The 19,158-nt window shown below is 38.2% G+C and overlaps 1 protein-coding gene across 3 annotated transcripts in view; it reads right to left on the bottom strand.

The window, feature by feature from the left end:
• Window positions 1-4,585: 4,585 nt before the first annotated feature.
• Window positions 4,586-19,158, bottom strand: part of HMGCLL1 (3-hydroxy-3-methylglutaryl-CoA lyase like 1) — a 144,969-nt gene continuing 130,396 nt past the window's right edge. The window contains exons 5-6 of one of the 3 annotated variants that reach the window (XM_007471197.1): window positions 9,168-9,293; window positions 4,586-5,041 (exon numbers count right to left, since the gene is read on the bottom strand). In XM_007471197.1, coding sequence (XP_007471259.1) covers window positions 4,940-5,041; window positions 9,168-9,293 — 228 coding nt within the window. In that variant the 3' untranslated portion in view covers window positions 4,586-4,939. The remainder of the gene's footprint in view (window positions 5,042-9,167; window positions 9,294-19,158) is intronic. The other 2 variants (XM_007471196.1, XM_007471195.1) reach the window with 2 other exon arrangements.

The raw sequence follows: 19,158 nt of genomic DNA, 5'->3' as shown, positions 1-19,158 counted from the left end.
AAACAGAGTCAAGGGGAGGAAGGTGGCAGGGGATGTGACATTTGTGTCACATACTCCCCTTCTTCTTGTTTGAAATTAACTCATTTCTATTTTTATTTTTCCACCTGACCACCATGTAATTGATAGTTATTATGCCAGGCCCTAAAGAAGTAAGAACGTTAAACACAGCAAAGACCCTGCCCTCTTAGAGTGTGTATTTTCTTGGGGAAAGAAATAAAATAAACAACTACATAAACAAGTAGAGAGTTAAATAAACAAGTAAAGAGTTAAATGAAACAAGTTGATGTGAGAGAAAGTAACTAAAGCCTTACTTTAGTTGGAGTTGTCTGGGAAGACTCACTAAGGAGGTGATATTTATGCTGTCAGGACCTGAGTGACCAGAAATCACAGCCAGGGAAGGAGCATGACCCATGACTGGAAGAGAGAATAACCAGGTAAAGGACCTGCAATGGGTCCCAGGCTGGCTTGTTCCAGGAGCAGAGAAAAGACAACAGGCTAGGACACAACACACAAGGAGAAGTGCCACAAGGTACTTGGAATACATGGAGCTTCCAATACCCATTAGATACCCGGGAGGAGGTGTCAAACTGGCAAGTGCTTCTCAAACTTTAATAAACATATGAGTCCTGCAAGGATCTTGTTAAAAATGCAGGTGGTGATGCAGTCAGTCTGGAGTGGAGCCCCGGATTCTGCTTTTCCCAAAAGCTCCCAGGTGATGACAACCCTGCTGGCCACGGAACACATTTGGATGAAGGGGTGGGGTGTAGGCAATTTTGCATTTGTGACTCTCTAGTTAAACACAATAGAGAGAAGAAGGAGACCAAACAATGAAAGGGGTGGTAGGACCTGGGACCAAGGATGTAGTAGGACCCAGGAGAGAGAAGGGCCACAGAAATCAAGAAGTGCTTCAAGAGGGGGAAGTGTGTGGAACACAGAGGTGTAAAGGTCTCATGAGGCCCAGGAAGTGGACTTAGATCTAGCACATAACAGCCCCTGGAAAACTGTTACAGAGTAAGTTAACTTCCTTTTTTTTAAATTGAAGTATAGTTGATTTACAATATTGTTAGTTTCTTGTGTACAGCAAAGTGATTCAGTCATACGTATATATGTATATATCCATATTCTTTTTTTTTCTATTCTTTCCCGTTATAGGTTATTGTAGGACATTGAATATAGTTCCCTGTGCTATACAGTAAATCTTTGTTGCTTATTTACTTTACATATGGTAGTGTATGTCTGTTAATCCCAAACTCCTAATTTATCTCTCCCCCCTACACTTCCCCTTTGGTAACCATAAGTTTGTTTTCTATGTCTGTGAGTCTGCTTCTGTTTTTGTAAATAAGTTCATCTGTACTATTTTTTTAGAGTACGTTAACCTCCAATACTGCTCTGGATGGGTTTCACACATTACCATTCTTCTCAAGCCCTCACTCCACCTGCAGTTGTAATGCTTGCAGATCTCACTTCCTACCTTCCTGAAAAATATAGAGACCAATTAGCAAGATGGACTACTTTCCCCTTAAAACCTACTCCTCTCACGTTTGAAACTTTTTCTATTTCCATCCATTCCTCCAGTTTCAGAGAACTTGGATACAGCTCCTTCCTGAGAGGTGTGAGCTCTTCTGCCTTCAATTCTCCCACCCTGTCTCACCAGGAAATGTGCTCCTACAGAGTCCTCTTTCCCCACCATTGCACGGATCCACTCAAGGTCACGCATAACCTTGGCTTGTGTATCCTAATGTTCTTTTCCGCACATAAGTGGTTAAGGGAGGGGCACATGATGATGTTCTGCCCAGTGAAACAGGAGAGGAAGTTTGGGATGGGGTGGGGGAAACGCTCTTCATTGATTTAAAACAGGCATTCCAGAAGAAAAAGGCTTCAGCAGAGGCTGAGCCCTGTGGGAAGGGTGAAGCCCAGAAGTGCTACAACCATCTTGCAACTCCCAGGTGCAGGAGCCCAAAGGTGCCAACAGGGAAATGGGCAGAAACTCTTATTTTGTAACATAATTGAGTCACGAAGCTAAATGATGGTGGAAAAGCAATATTTCTGAGATATCTGAGAAAACCGTTGCTGCTTAAGGTTTTCTATTGCTTGCAGTTTAAAGCAGCCTAACTGATGCTTCTACCAGAGCAGGAGATGCCTTCCACTGGAGCTGCTCACAGGCAGGATGTAAATACAGTTTCTCAACCCTCTCTTTCTCTCCCTCCCTCTCTCCCCACCGTCTCCTCCTCCTTCCATCCTGCATCCCTCCTCCCTGCCTTCCTCCCTAGACCCCCGTTTCCTCCCAAGCTCTATACCTGCAAAACTATTCCTTTTTAACTTTTAGACCTGCCCCATACAAGCATAAAACTTCTATCTTCTAGTGCACAAAAGCACTTTGCAAATGATTATGGGTATTCACAGCAATTCTTCACGTGCCTATTTAATACAGATTTCTGGAGGGTTCCCAGGCCTTATTTTATCTCTCCTTTACTGCTGTGATAGGGATATTGGTGGCTTACGTATTCAATGCTAAGTAACCTGTCACTTGCATGTCTGGAGTTCATGCACATAAATAGAAATGAATAGCCATATAAGTGTAGCTAAAAGGATATTTATTAAATGTTATAGTGATCAGAATAAATAACATAAAAAGGCATTCTGAATTTTCTCAGCAAGTCATAGGCAGTTTCCATTTCTTTGCTTCATGAATTTCATGAATCCAGAATTTAGAAAATTTCTACGTTTTACAGTAGTCTTAAAGGGCAGATATCATAAAAGTTTACTTCTATATGTATTTCATAATTGCTTTGCCATTCCTAAGCTTTCACCCAGGGCAAACCCTGGTGTGGGTTTATGTGTGGGTGTGTTGTTTGGGTAGGTCCTACAACAATTCCAAAGTTTCCTAGTTAGTGGAAACATAGCTTTGAGGGGATTCTGCCTATGGACTTCAGGCAGTTTTATTGATTATGTGATTTTTTTCCCCCCAAACCAGAAAAGAAACTCTCTTTAAGTTAGCAGAAGGGTTTAGATGGTTTGGGTGGAGAAAGGATAACAGAGACCTAAAACACAAACTTTTCCTGTGGTGCGTGTGATTAGGAATCTTCCAGGTGTTCTGGGATATGAACTGGTAGACTGATGTGTGTGCCATGTAAGTGTGTGCTAGGCTGCACCTGGGGTTCTCACGACTTGCTCTGCCTTTGGGAGAGTCGTAGTTTTTATTTCTAAACAACAAAGTTTTGCCTTTCACTGTTTCTATAAGCAGTTTGCATCAACTGATGCTTTGCCGAACATCTCAAAACTAAGAATTCCACAGTTGCATAAGAGAGAGGAAAGTCAGTCTCCTCAGAAGATGGGTAGGTATCCTGTTGTGCACACTAGGGCACGTGTCCCACTCTTGCCCCTGGGTGCAGTGTCATGTTCTTCTGAAAAGGGACAATGTAACAGATCCACAAAGAGCTGCAATTTTGCTTGCTCTCTGCACTGACCCTGCCCCAGCACTAACCCAAATGCAAGGAGTCATTCAGTTCTGATGACAAGCTCCTGCTCTGTTACCCATCATGACCTGAGTGTTAGCCTTATCCATAGGAACTTAGTTTTTGTCAATTTCCAATATGCTTCCCTTGTGATCCTTTTCTTATGATTGTGTATCTTTAAAGTTAATGTAGGTATAATCAGTACTTCTCTTATTTTCTTGAATTTCTTTTTATTTCTGTGGTTTTGATGAATATTTAACAGAAAGCTCACAATGCTCACTTTCATATTTCAAATTCTATTCAAATTTATTCAAAGATAAGATCACCCAGTATCGTTGGAGAAGTCTACATAAATAATAAAACTGACGATTCAGATCCACATGGAATAATACTGTCCCCACATGATCTGCATAGGTTACAGAAATGTTTCTTTCTTAACATAGCCGTCCTGTGCCTCTTCTCAACTTTGATATATTAATTTTTGCTATTTCTGGCAATGCTATTACAAAAGATAAAATTTCAGCCACTTCAACACTAAAAATAACATAAAAAGTCAAGCCCAAACAGATGTGATTTAATCAAACTGAATCAATGGAAAAGTTGTTCTTTTTTCATGAATTTTAATAACTGCCTTAATATTCTTAGGATCACAGTGACATTTCTTGGACAATTTGGAAGTGAGCTGAAAATGATAAAAGTACATGTATCACTCTATTCTTATGACTGCAACTTAGACATTGGGATGAAAGTTGTACCTCTTATTTCTCAATAGCCAAGTAACACGCTCCTGGTTTTCACTACAGCTGATGAGAGGGAAAGCAAGGTAAACTGGATGCATGTGACAAACACGGAAGGTAATATGTTTCCAGGGTGTGGCATCTTGTCACTGACCACAGCCTCTTGGAACAAGATAAAGCCACTGAAATAATTAACAGATGTTAGCATACTTGAAATATAAAAGTTTTATCACTAAAAATTATGTAGGGTCAGATGGACATTTGGCACTTGGTCCATAATTTAATGGGAAGTTGATATCCAGAGACACATAACATATAATATGGAGGCCACACACTTTGCACACGATGCAGGAGCTCATAAACTACTGATGATATGTACTCTGTGCTAAGCCAGCTTGATTAAGTATTAGCACAGTTTTTGATACTTAGGGAAATCTGAAGTCAATTTTCACGTCGACTAAATTAAAAAGTTATTTCTATAAGAGCAAAAGAGTAGACTTTTCTCCAAGTTCAAAGCATGTCCACAAATTTTATTATTTAGCCCCGGCTTGCAATTCACCTGATGACTGGTGTATCTTCCCGTCAATTTCGTAATCTATCCAGCCTACTCTTTTTCAAAGTATCTCTTTTTTCCCCCACTCTTGTCTATTACTTCACATTTCAGAACAAGTTGGCAGTAATGATTTTCAGATGAGTATCTGTAGCTGAAATGGAGCTTCTCAGCCTTAACTCACAAATGCATTCAAGTCAAGCATTAAATGAGGCTTGTGCTACTTTAGAGTTTGTAGTTTTATTCACAGCTTTGCAGATGAAGTCACCAGCTTCCATCACTTTGTAAAGATTCACACCCTGGTGAGACAAAGATGACAGTGATACCAGGTGGGGAAGGGGGTTAAGGAGAAAGAAGACAAAACAGATTCCTTTTAATTATATTAGTAGTTACTTAACCATTTAAAATTACTAAACAAAATGCTGTTCATTATTGATGGGGGGCAGCATTTATCTCCATGAATTATGTAGATTTAGATTTTTCTGCTTTATTAAAACATATCTTGAATCTGACCCTAGTATAAAACCATAGGCTAGTCACACCTGAATAACTCAGTGTAATTCATACTGATACCTAAACTCTACAAAGGACAACAGTGGAACCAGAAAGACTACAAAATATCAGTGAAGGGCAATTAAAATGATAATCATTTGGAGGAGTTCAAAGATAAGGACTTAGGGGGGGAAAAAAACCCTCTTAGTATACCTTAGGATATAAAGAAACAAACCTGATAAAGCTGTAAGAAATGTGGGAAAGATGAATGTATAATTTTTAACCATGTTCAGAAACACTCTTACTGGCATGAAATTGAAGGAGGTAGTCCAATAAAATGAAGTAGTATTTAGTACACATCTGGAACTTGTTTGCCTGAGAGGCTGTACTGTTTGAAAGCATAAGTAGGATCAACAAAGGCTTTGGTAAATCCACAGATGACAGATCGACAGTTGAGTATGAAGGCCAAGTTCAAGGCAGGCTCGGCATCTTGGGCTTGGTGGAGCCAAAGATCACCATCAAGGTTTCCACCCTGCACCTGTGCTGTCACTGGCGGGGGAGGAAGGTGGAACGGGGGCACAGTGTTAGGTGGATTAACCAGAGATTTGCCCCATGGAATATTTCGTAAGCTCCTATGTCCTCTCTCAACTCAGACTAGAAACAACAGGGACTTAAAATCAAACAGACTCAGGCTCCCTTGCTATTAAGGAGTAGTTTTTAAAATTTATGTAAGTTTGTCATTTTCTTAAAACAGACAAGTATAAATACTCATAGGGGCTTTTCATACAAGTGATCAAAAAGAGATCATCATTTTAATATAGGTAGTTACTTCTCTCTAGAAACTTTTAGGGCACTGTTTTCTTTGCAGTTTACTTCTGTTTAAAAATCATCAAAAATATTTTGTAAAATGACAGGTAAGTAATTTTCACTGTTTCTTTTTATTATGAAGTTGTTTTTAGGGTACTAACATGTGCTTTGGTTTTGTCATAGTAATGGTTTTGGGTGGAGTATCTGTTAGGCACATTTTGGTTTTACATCCTTAATCTAGTAATGTGTAAATTTTGTAAATAATAAGCTACATGTGTGTCTTTCATTTCTGAATTACATCTAACAAAAGATGATAAGAGGGCTTCCCTGGTGGCGCAGTGGTTGAGAGTCCGCCTGCCGATGCAGGGGACATGGGTTCGTGCCCCAGTCCGGGAAGATCCCACATGCCACAGAGCGGCTGGGCCCGTGAGCCATGGCCGCTGAGCCTGCGCGTCCGGAGCCTGTGCTCCGCAACGGGAGAGGCCACAACAGTGAGAGGCCCACGTACCGCAAAAAACAAAAAGATAATAAGATTTTAGTCACCAGCATTCTTCTTTGCTTTCCAGTAATTCCATTTATAGCAATTACGCAGTGGGATTGGTTGGTATCGTACTAAAGGATTCTGTTTTGGCCTTCCTCTACCATTTAATTTAATGAACAGATACCTTTATGAAATAATGTTGCATTTATTCTTAAATCTTTTAGCACTTAAACCAGATGTTTAAATACGTCTCATGTGCTATGATCCATTTTGGGGTTTCAAGAACTTCTCGAAAAATATGGTTTCTGTCTTGAGGGTGCCTGTGGTCAGGCAGGCAATATGGAGGCCTAAACAGGAAATCCAGTACTTCCACTAAAGTCACTGAGAGAGAGAGATGCTCGGATGATCGTGAGGGCAGAGCTGCAGGGTAGTCAACCCACTGAGGAAAAGGGTATGGAAACAAATGGAGAGGAGTGTGTCAGGGAAGGGTGCCAGGAAGGTAAATCCTGACCTGAGGCTTGCATGGACAGTATGAGTCCTTGAGAAGAAGTAAGAGGAATGAGGCACTGTCAGCAGAGAAGAGTATGAGACATCTGAAAAATACCATGGGATACATGGAAAGTAATGGGCAGACGTGACTGGAAAAGGTATAAAAGGTGTAGAGCACAGCCTTGCTTTTCAGAACATGGGAATCCACTGATGAGTACCCAAGTGGGAACAAGGGATATTCATATTTGTATTTTAGATAAAATCTTTTATGGTAGCATGGAGGATGAACTTAAAGGCAGTCTGTAGCCAGCAGACAAGCGTGGAGGATGAATATCCAGGAAAGAGATAAGAACTTGTGCTGATGTAGCTACAGCAAGGATAGTAAGGAAGGAACAAACAACCAAAATATTTTAGAAGTTGAAGCAGTAGCTCTTGGTAGTTGACTAGGCATGGGAGACATAGTGATACAGGTTGTACAGAGAATCTTGGCTTGTTGGCTGATATCCAATGTAACAACTGTCCTTGAACTGTGAAATTCTTAGGAATGGAGACATGGCTTATTTGCATTTGGACCCGCATGGCCTAACACATATGAAGCAGAGTTCATATATTGACTCAGCTGAGTTCAACCAAGTCATTTAAATCTTCAAGAAAGGATTTCTATGAATTGGGAGTTTGGGATCAGCAGATGCAAACTATTATATACCGGACAGATAAAACAACAAGGCCCTACTGTATAGCACAGGGAAATGTATTCAGTATCCTGTGATAAACCATAATGGAAAAGAATATTAAAAAGAATATATATATATATATAACTGAATCACTTTTCTTTACAGTAGAAATTAACACAACATTGCAGGTCAACTATACTTCAATAAAATAAATTTTAAGAAAAGAAAGGATTTCTACTTCTGTCACGGTCATACATTTCTAATGGAAATGACGGAAACAATCAGGCTACTTTGTAATAGCTATTTCTAACCAGAGAAGAGAGGCTCCTGGTGTTTAGTGCCAAGTGGTATCAGTCTTTCACTGAACATTATTGAGGGTCTCTAGGCAACAGGCACCTGTGAATCAACTGCCATACTATATTTCTGCCTGCAGGGGGACCTAGACACAGAAAGAAGATGGTTCTACAGCCTTGTGGTAGGTTCAGAGGAAGACACAAAGGTAGCCTGGAAACACTGGAGGAGGAGGAGATGAACCCAGCAGTGTGGGCCTGGGAAATCAGCAGGGAGATGCTAGAAGGTGCGTTTTTGAGGATGGTGGTGCCTCACTTTCCAGGTGAAATCGAGTATGGGCAGTAAGGCTATTCCAAGGGGTGGTGAAAGCAGGAGCAAGCGGTGGAGGTGAGAAACTGAACGCCACAGGGAAGGAGAGTGCAGACAAGCTGGCTGCTGCAGGAGCATCGCTCAGTAGAACGAGGGAAGAGGAGAGAGAGGAGAGATGGAGAGGACAATTCCATTCTGCAATCCAGGTGATGCTTTACATCTCAGAAAATATTTTGAACTTCTGATAATCTGTGAACAGTTTTTTGCCTTTTATATTTTATCCTTAAAAAAAAGAAAATCTGCCTTAGAGACTGGTAGGCCATTTTAGCAAACATGTGGCAAAACAAGGTACTAATTTTGGTGGGTTATTATAGAGCATGTGACTTTTTCAGGTAGCACTTGTAAAGAGAGTATTCTTGCTCACATGCTAAATATTATTAAGCTGTGGTCCTCCACTGGCCATTTTAAAAGTGCCCTGGGCTCTCTTCCAGAAGCCCTACTTGTGACCATGAGAAAATCAAGATCTTAGTTTTCCTCCAAGGAAAACAAAACAGCAAAAACAATAATCATCATAGCAAAGACAGGCTCAAATTTGCAAAGTGTGTGAAATCAAACTGGATACTAGATGAAAAAGGACTTTGGAGGTCATGAAGCACCATAAAAATGTGAAATGGTAGCATTATTGGTGATCTAACTATAGCAATAAGTTACTTTATAAAGCTCGCCCCAAGAATTTTTTATTGTATTTTCCCACTATGCATTTTAGCAAAGAGCAAAAGTGTAGTAAAACTTGACCTCAAAGTTGCTTCCCAAACCCAAGAAGCATTCCAATTTGAATCTGCAAGGAATGTATGAATATTAAAATATGCTAAGTTAACTTACTGTCTTGACCCCCAGGCCATTAAGCATGTAGATCAAATCCTCAGTGGCTACGTTCCCAGAAGCACCTTTTGCATAAGGGCAACCACCTAATCCGGATACTGCAGAATCCACCACATTAATGCCCATCTGAAAAACAAACCCAAACACCCAAGGTTTGTCTCTTTATGGCATGTAAGTTGTTGCATTTCTATTTAACCTGTTCCAAAGAGCAAATAAGGAAAATCTGAACCATGATTCCAACCTATTCACTTACCCACCTGCTGCTAGAACAGTCCCCGAGGTGCTAATTTCTTTTCTGACTAATCTCATCTTTTAGGCTAACAGACACTCTGCTAAGGATCTCGGGAATGAGAATAATCTTAGATCAAAATTGAAATGGTGTTTTCATTGATAACAGAACAAAGGTAGGGGATGAAGACTGAAGTAAGATAAATACACACATGGGGTGTATTTTCCAACCTAATTTTGAGCTTTAGTCTAAAAACCTTATATAACCAACAGGAAAGATTTCCAACATCCTGACTCAAAATCAAGGTGCCTTCAAAGACAGACAGGGTGGTCGGGGGGTGGAGAGCTGTCCTTATGTTTGAACTTGTATTTTGTGGGCTCAACGTATTCACTCAATTCATCCAATTTTTATTGAGCCATTACATTATTTTGTGCACAAAACCCTGCTGTTTTGGGAGAAGTGAAGAGACATTTAAGAGGCAGGACATCCACCACTAACAATTGTAGCAGCTCACATTTACTGGGTCCTCACTAAGTGCTAGATATTATTATTAATACCTTATGATACTAACTCACAATTCCCACACAAACCCAGGAGGTAGATACTCTTCCATCATCCCCAAATCACAGATGAAGAAACTCAAGTACAGAAGGATCACACATTTTGCCCAAGGTCACCTGTGTCTCCAGAGAATTCACATTCTGCTGTGATTTGTGGTCTCTGGAAACATGCAAGTTGGTTCATGTTATGAGTCTGGGGATATCCAAGGTGGAGATCTCTGTGGACTGGAAAAGTTGTGAAAGACATGAGCACAAAAGGGTCTGAAAGGGACCCTGGGGATGAGATTTGAATAACATAAGAAGAGAGGCAAGCAGAGCAGCCCTCTGTGGAAAGGGACAATTGGGAAATCAGAAGCCACTAAGAGGCTAATCTGACTCTTCACTCCTGAACATTGAAGAAAAAGTAACATGACCTCATCTAAAACGAGACGTGCTGGGAAACAGAGCCCTTGGCCAATCTGCTAGATAAGCAGTTCTCAGTCACAGAAGCAGAATCACAAATCGCTGTTATATCCCCAGAGTTTCTGATTCTGGAGGTCTGGGCTGGGCCCTGAGAATTTGAATTTTTAACAAGATCCCAGATGCTGTTCTCACTGCTGCTCTGGGGAATCACACTTTCTTTCTTTTTCCTTTACTTTTTTGATAAACTTTTTATTTTAGAATAGTTTTAAATTTTCAGAAAATTTGGGAAGAAAGTACACAGCATTTCCATACATTACACACAATTTCCCCTATTGTTCACATCTGACATCATTATGGTATATTTGTCACAACTAACGAACACATATAATATGTTATTATTAGCTAAAGTCCACACATGATTCAGATTTCCTTAGTTTAGAAGATAATGTCCTCTTCCTTTCCAAGAACTCATCCAGGTACCACATTACATGTAGTTGTCTTATCTCCTGCTGTGGCTGTGACACCTTCTCAGACGTTCTTTGTCCTCATTGACCTTGACAATTTTGAATTGTTACTTGTCATGTGTTTTGCACAATGTCTTTCATTGTGGGTATGTCTGATGTTTTCTCATGGTTAGACTGGAGTCCTGAAGTTTTGTGAGGAGAGCAACACAGGGGAAGTGCCAGTCTTAACACATCATATCAAGGGTGCGTACTATATGGTTTACAATTGATGATGTTCATCTTGACCCCATGCCCCCTTTTCCATATGGTACTTTTTGGAAAAAAGTCGCTATGTGCAGCTCACACCTAAGGAGTGGAGAATACCTACCTAAATTATTTAGAAATTTCCCATATGAGAGATTTGTCTATTCTCCCATATTTATTTATTTATTCAAACATTTGTTTATATCAGTAGAGACTCATGGGTATTTATTTAGTACTTTGTGTTGTAATCCAACATTCCTTTATATGTCTTGTCACTCACGTTGTTTTGAGATTTAGCTGTTGGGAGCTCTTCAGGTGGCTCCTATCTCCTTTGACATGCCAAGGGAGCTGCACACTTTTTTAATTGAAGTATAGTTGATTTACAATGTCATGTTAATTTCTGCTATACAGCAAAGTGATTCAGTTTCATATATATGTATATATATATATATGTATATACATATATATACACACAAACACAGATATATACATATATATATATACATATATATATGTATATATATTCACACACACACATTCTTTTTTATGTTCTTTTCCATTATGGTTCAAGGGGCTGCACAATTTTACTGTTCTGAATTTTCTCTGGTGAGACCTAGAATGTTTACCAAGGCTCCCAAGGGCAGAACCATAGTCCAAAAGCCATAGATGCCTTTGGGACTAATGCAAAGTTTACAGATATAATTGATTTGCTTCTGTACCTCCATTTCTGCTCATTATACTACTCAACATTGGAATGTGGCAATGGCTCTTCTTCCTTTACCACGACCTCTCTCAAAGCTCAATCATATTTGGGTGTTAATAACTGACCAGCTAAAGTACTGGTCCATTTAGGACAGTATACATTTGCAGTGAATCAAGATAGTAAGTTTAAAGAATTATGCTCTAGGAGTGAAATCTGTGGAATTGTCCAGTAGTTGGAAAAGACAAAGGTTCAGACACTGAGCTCATCTCTGGAAGTCTGCCAGGACATCAAATAGTCAGAGGCATTCTTCACCTATAGGTTAATATTTATCTATTCAGTAGAATTGAATCTATCACTCCAGGAGAAAGAGGTTTCAGTGGTTCTCAATCCCTACCAATTATAATCACCTGGGGACTTTTTAAAACTAACAACCAAGTTTCTCCCCAGAATCTTTGTCTGGGAATGGGGTCAAGCATTGGTATCTCTTTAAAGTTCCCCCCGCCTCCATGATTCTCTTGTGTAATTAAGTGTGGGAACCCCTGAGGTAAGGTTCTCATCCATCTCAGTCTTTATCAACTGTGGGTATGAGTGAGCTTTCATTTAGAGATGCTCTGTACCCTGAGGCAACAAAGAGTTAATCAGGACAGATGAACTTTTCAAGAAAACCTGTTTTTGAAAGAACACTCCAAAAAGTATGAGGTAGTGAATGTCAGCAGTACCAGCATGAGAGGTGAAAGATGGCTTCAGTCTACCACAAGGGCTTATGATTAGTGCAGTTTTCTGTATGTGCATTAGACTTTGACAAACATCAATGACAAAAAGGAGGAGTTGTTGGAACTGAAGGTAAACAAGAAAACTTAAACTGGTAGGAAAATAACCTGGAACATTTTTTCTGTTGAGCAATTAACTAGTAATTAGTCTTAATTGTCAATATCCATTATCCTAGAAATTCCTATCAAAAAAGTATTTCCTAGGAATATTTCACAAATTCTATGTAAATAATTAGGTAAGAAATAAAAACAAATAGATATATATGGGTGAGTGTATGTGTGTCACACATGAAACACACCCCTTATATATAGATTCATTACGGTATGTTTTATATGAATAAAAATTTGAAAACCATCCAAATGTCTGTAATGGGGACTAATTTAAATTAATTAAGGTGTAGCTGTAAAATGGAATGATAAATGCTATGTAAATTCATAGTTAAGGGAAAAAAACAGATTACAGGACATTATAATGGTGTATGGAACCATAATCCTATTTTCTAAAAAAAAAAAAAAAGTAGAATTTGGATTATATACCAGAATGCCAACAGCAGTGATCACTGGGTGTGTGACTATAGGTAATTTATTTTATTTTAATTCTGTTTGTCTTTGTTTTCTAATGGCCCCACAATGAATGTAATTACATATATAATTAGAAAAAGATAGGTTTCTGCAAACTGTTGCCTGTCGTAGAATGACAGTAAATAAATGAAAATGAGAATAAATAAAACTATGACTGAGTTTATTTAACAACAATTTATTTTGCAACTGATCTTTCTAGGGTTTAAGTGTGCAGGGCTAATCTGTGTGCATAATTTTGTAAAGGCAGACGTGATCTGGGTGAAAGCCTCCCTGGAAAATGGTCCTTCCCTCTTTCTTACCATCACATTCGCTCTGGAACAGATTATATTTCTGTGAGTGCTAGTCACAAATCAATTGAATCAATTCTAAGAGTAGTATGTGGATTTAAAATTTCAATAAGCAAATTTAAAGAGAGTTTATTAAAGTATACCTTAGCTGTGAAGGAGAATATTAAGATATGTGTTCCTTTTAAAGTCTCTCTTCAAAAAAAAAAAATCACAGTATTTTAAAAATAGAACTTTCTACATAATATCCTCTCAATTCTGTCCTCTATCAAATGTGCAATTCTGTACCCCAGAAATACATATCTTCTCAATGGATAGTGTTACCCATACACTAAGTTAGATAACTTTATTTTGTAACAAGCTGCTTTGTAAATTTCTAGTCATAGTCATCTAAGAAAATTTGATTTCACTGTGTATGTTTTCTTTACCTCGACTTCCCTATTCCATTAGAAACGGTACATATTATGATGTAAACAAGTTCTTAACAGAGCAGGAAGAAAAACATTATTTCTTCTCTGTTGTTTATGGTAAATAGAGGAAACATGTTTTTACTTTGCTACTGAAATCATAGTATTATAGAAAATGCATTGCTATAATATCCTCATGTATTTGATAATAGTAGATGGGTTGCATAGCTTATTTTATCATGCAAGGGACTGCATTAAAAGATTAGTCTTAGACATTTCCTTTCCCATGTCTCCAAATCTAAAACACTGCTTTTCAGATGGTCAGATTCCTGGCATGTGTGTGTGTGTGTGTGTGTGTGTGTAAGCACACAAGCACAAATGGTTTTCTGCACCATACAGTATGTTGCAAAACAAAGCATTTGGGTTTTGTTTTGAAGGAAATATCTTCAGATCAATAACCACAAGATGGCGATGTAACACCAAAATCTACCAAGTTAAAGTCAAGCATTGAACGGCCACTGTGCTCCAACCCAGAAACAGCAAATACATAAGTAAATAGCTTTATATTATGAAAATAAATATTTTGTTACCTTTAAAATAAGGAAACTTTTACTAATGGTGTGTAGCACATCATCTGTGGTTCAATGTAGTCAGTATATTTTTTATTATTCTTCCTTTGACTTGAACATGTTTATTGAGCATGTTCTATGTGCCAGGGACTTGGAATACATACAAAGCTCTGTAGCTCATGGAGATTAGTGTTAGAAATTAATATTACTATACATTTTGTCTGTCACTGAGAAATAGTTCACTATTGCCAAATGAGAAACGATTCTCTCTAGAACTCAGGGAGCTAATTCTCCCTAAAATGAAGCAAATACAGAGCTCAAAGGGTGGAGGTGACTTTGGCTTCCACTTTCCTCAAAGCTCATGACCAAAGCTATTAACACAGTGACCCAGGTTATGAAAAGCCTGGTGAGTGCGGTTATGGGCTCCATCTGCTTGAGCTCCCAGACGTGTACTTGGACTTAAGGCTGAGGAAAATGGATAAAATATGAGTGACCACTTCTTCTGGAAAATTGCAGATTAGCTGTAGCTATAACACGAGCATTATCACTCTGTACTACAATCTCAGGTGAGCTATGAGGAGAGTTAACTTTGTTAATTTTGCATAGTGCTTAGATGCCCAGATCATGCTGATACAATAACTGAAAGTATCATCTCGACTTTTTCTCATGCTGTAAGAACTTATTCTCCAAACAAAACTGAGAAATATGATAAGAAGAGGAGTCAAAGAAATCATTTTCCAAAACATATAATCTTCCATATATGTCTGATTTCAAAATATTTAATGAAATCTACAATTTTACGTATTGAAGTTAGTAAAGCATTAAGGAACATATAGAAGAATTTTGGCAATGTTATTTTTTGAAATGATGTCTACTTTTTTTGCCAAGACCAAATTTTTCTTTAGAAATCTGTAATAATGTTACATTTGAATTAAAATAACAAGTGAATCTCTGACAGGGAAATTACTCATTGTGGGATTTAAGTTACTCATGAGGAAAAAGACAAATATTCATGTAGGATAAAATATTACAAATATACTCATTTTTCTAATATTTTTCCCTTCAACTTTTTCCTCACAGCTAATATTCCCTCCAACAGAGGATTGTAATTATCCACATGTGATGTGCCACTTCTCCCCCAGCAGCCAGACCAGTGTCACTAGGGGGGTCACAGCACTCTTTCCAGGGAGCCCAGATCTTGCTCTGAGATGCTACTCACCCAGCACTCTAAAGAATTACCATATATGGAGTTTTGGTACCAACTACTTGCCATTCATGTGTACTGTGAACGTACCATGCTTTGTAAACCACAGATAGTGAACCATTGGCATGCATGAATAAAGCCCAGTGTTTTCATACACTGAAGTTATACACCAAAACTGGTATGTAAATCATGATACCTTGCTGTTGGGGGTGAGTAAGCTAACATGATGGATTATTAACACTTTCATAGACCATCTCTTGTCTTTGAAAAGGGTTTCCTGCACGTTTCACTCCTCCCTGCCTTCCCACACATAATGAGATAGATTATATTTGTACTTTTGTGTAGTATATTTCAAACTGAGATAGAAATGGGGGTGTGTACATAGAAGGAAATAAGGAAATGGAAAAACATAAGAAAATTCTCAATTTCAGTAGACTGAGAAATAATAAATACTATTAGTGAACATTGATTGAAGGCTTATTATATCATAGATACTGCACCACATACTTCACATATGAGAAAACTCCACAAAATCATGGTAAGTGGGCAGTAATTCATGCTCATTTACTGATGAGGAAACTGAGGCTTAGAGAAGGGAAGTGACGGTCCATGCTTCACACAGTTAGTATGAGACAGAGTTTAACAGGTATAACATTTGTGTGCTACTGTTCAGTATTAATAGTTAACTGACTATGTGCTAATTAAATGCCAGCTGCATTACTAAACACTTTACACACCTGGTTGCATTTAATCCTTATAACAACTGCAGGGGGAAGGGTGTGAATTAGGAAGAGAGCCATTGACAAATCAAAAGACTTCATTTTCTGAAGATGTGGTACGTATATACAATGGAATACTACTCAGCCATAAAAAGAATGAAATAATGCCACTTTCAGCAACATGCATGGACCTACAGATTATCATACTAAGTGAAGTAAGTCAGAGAAAGCCAAATATCATATGATATTACTTACATGTGGAATCTAAAAAATGATACAAATGAACTTATTTACAAAACAGAAACAGGCTCTCAGATTTCAATAGCAAATTTATGGTTACCAAAGAAGAAAAGTGGCTGGGTGGGGATATATTAGGAGTTTGGGATAAACATATACACACTACTATATATAAAATAGATAACTAACAAGGACCTACTGTATAGCACAAGGAACTCTGCTCAATATTCTATAATAACCTACATGGGAAAAGAATCTGAAAAAGAATGGATGTATGTATATGTATAACTGAATCACTTTGCTGTACACCTGAAACTAACACAATATTATAAATCAAGTATACTCTACATTAAAATAAAAATTAAATTAAAATTTTAAAAGGAGACTGAAAACAACAACAACAAAAACTCCATTTTCTCATCATACTTTCTTCAACTCTCTGAAAAAGTTTCTACACAACTCAACATTATCAAGAAATTGAGAAAGTAAAGGATTGTTGTCCCAATGGTTGTATTTCTAGGAAGCTAGCCCAAGAAAATAGCCGGAAATGTTAATATAGACTTATGTTCAAGGATGACTATTCTTTGTATTATTACTTGTAACAGTGAGAAAAAAGCCTGTAAATGAAATGTACAATAGGGGAATAGTTAATAAGTTATGTAAGACAGTTATGAGACAATTAAATGGTTTTGAAGAATATATAATGGTATGGAAAAATGCTGATAAGAAAATGGAAGATAAAAGAAGAGAGTAACTATATTTGGTATAAGTCATTTGTATTTCCAGATTGTTAACATCTATCTGTAATAAATATATACCACTTGTAATTAGTACAAATGAGCCATATTAATAAATGTGTACCCTCTTTCTCAATCATTTCCTTCTTCTGCCAGGACAACACCCCAAAGTACACTGGCTGACCTCAGGCTCTATTTTCTCATTTCCTGGGTTCAATCCAAACCCTACAGATGACTCCTCTCAGAATCATCTCCTCTTTTCTGTGTGTGGGTGGATATCACTGGCTCTCATGGGCACTCCTTCAGTTACCATCCATGCTCTCCAGTCTACTGGCACAAAATAAAATACAGATTTCTGTGCCTTACCCAAAAATCTGAATTTTTTTCTTGTAAAGCCCAAGTATATGCAATTGTTTCAAACTCCAAGGTGACTTTTATGGATAATAAAGTTTGAAGATCTCTAACCTTTCAGTTTAGCGGTTCATCTATAGCAGACAGTACTGGCTTTTCACCAAAAAATCGGTCTCCTTTTCTTCCGGGACTCAGCTAGACAACGTTACCTAACTGCCCTTCTGTGTAGGTGAGGCTGCATGATGTGGGTTAGCCAATGGCATGAGAGCAAAGTGATGCAGGCCATTTCCAGAACAAGTCCTTTCAGAAACTACGTGTCTTCTTCCTTTTTAATAGTCAAATGCCCATGACAATGAGGCCTGAGGGAATGGTGTAGCCACAAAATGGAAAGAGCCAGGTCCCTGAGCGAACACCTGGAGGAAAGATGCCCGCTGCCAGGAACACGTGCAGTGGACCATCTAATGAGTGAGGAACAAACATCCCTGTGTTTGAGCCATTATTTATGTTGAGGGGTTCAGGGTCTGCTATATCAGCATAGCCAAGTAGAACTAATACACTAACTGATATGGTTGGATTAAAATCTGCTAGCTATTTTCTATATGCTCTATTTGTTCTATGTTTTGTTTTTCTTCTTTTTCTATCTTTTGTTAATTGAGCACTTTTTATGACTCTATTTTCTCTCTTCCTTAATATTTCTACCTCTTCTTTAAGTTGTTGAGTAGTTACCCTATGCTTTATAGTATAAATTAATACAATTAAATTAATATTATTTCATTAATAATAGCCTACTTTCAATTATCTATGCCACATGGAGGGAAGGATCTTACAGTATTACATACAATATATTCTCAATTCCTTCCACCCATCCCTGGTGTTACTGTTTCCCTACCTTTTACTTTTACATGTGTAAACTCACAATACCTTGTTACTGTTTTTCCTTTAGACAGTCGGTTATCTCTTAGAGCAATTAAAAATAAGAAAAAAGTAATTTCATCTTGATTTATTTAATTTCTGAGTTCTGTGAGGGAACTTGTCCAGAAAAGAAGAGCAGAGATTCAAATCCTGGTATTTAATGAACACTCACTTTTTGGAATTAGGAGAAGGGAGATGAATTAGTGCAGGGGGAAGTTCAGTGTCATAGGACAGGGTAGAAATTTCCCTAAATATACCACAGTGACAAATGCTGAAGGTAGTTAAAGAAAATGAGACCAGAGAAAATTTATTGGATTCATGCCATTGACAAAGTTTGAAATGGGTCGTTTCAGCAGAGATAGAACAGGAGTGAGGTGGCAATAGATTCAAAAACAAACAGAGAACCTACAGCCTTGTGCTTTCAAGATCAGTTTCAGGAGACAGACTTCTGCTTGAACCTGCTCTGCCACCTGTTAGCTGTGTGATCTGGAGGATGTTACTTTACCTCTCTGTTCCCCCAGCTGTAAAATGAATTTAATAGCACTGATTCATGGGCTTGTTCAGGATACAATGTGATGTTCCACGGAAAGCACATATCCCATAGCTTGGTACATAACA

This window comes from Lipotes vexillifer, unplaced genomic scaffold (genome assembly GCF_000442215.2).
Source record: "Lipotes vexillifer unplaced genomic scaffold, Lipotes_vexillifer_v1.1 scaffold302, whole genome shotgun sequence".
Classification (NCBI taxonomy): domain Eukaryota; kingdom Metazoa; phylum Chordata; class Mammalia; order Artiodactyla; family Lipotidae; genus Lipotes; species Lipotes vexillifer.
This window is presented reverse-complemented; position numbering and strand designations above follow the sequence as displayed.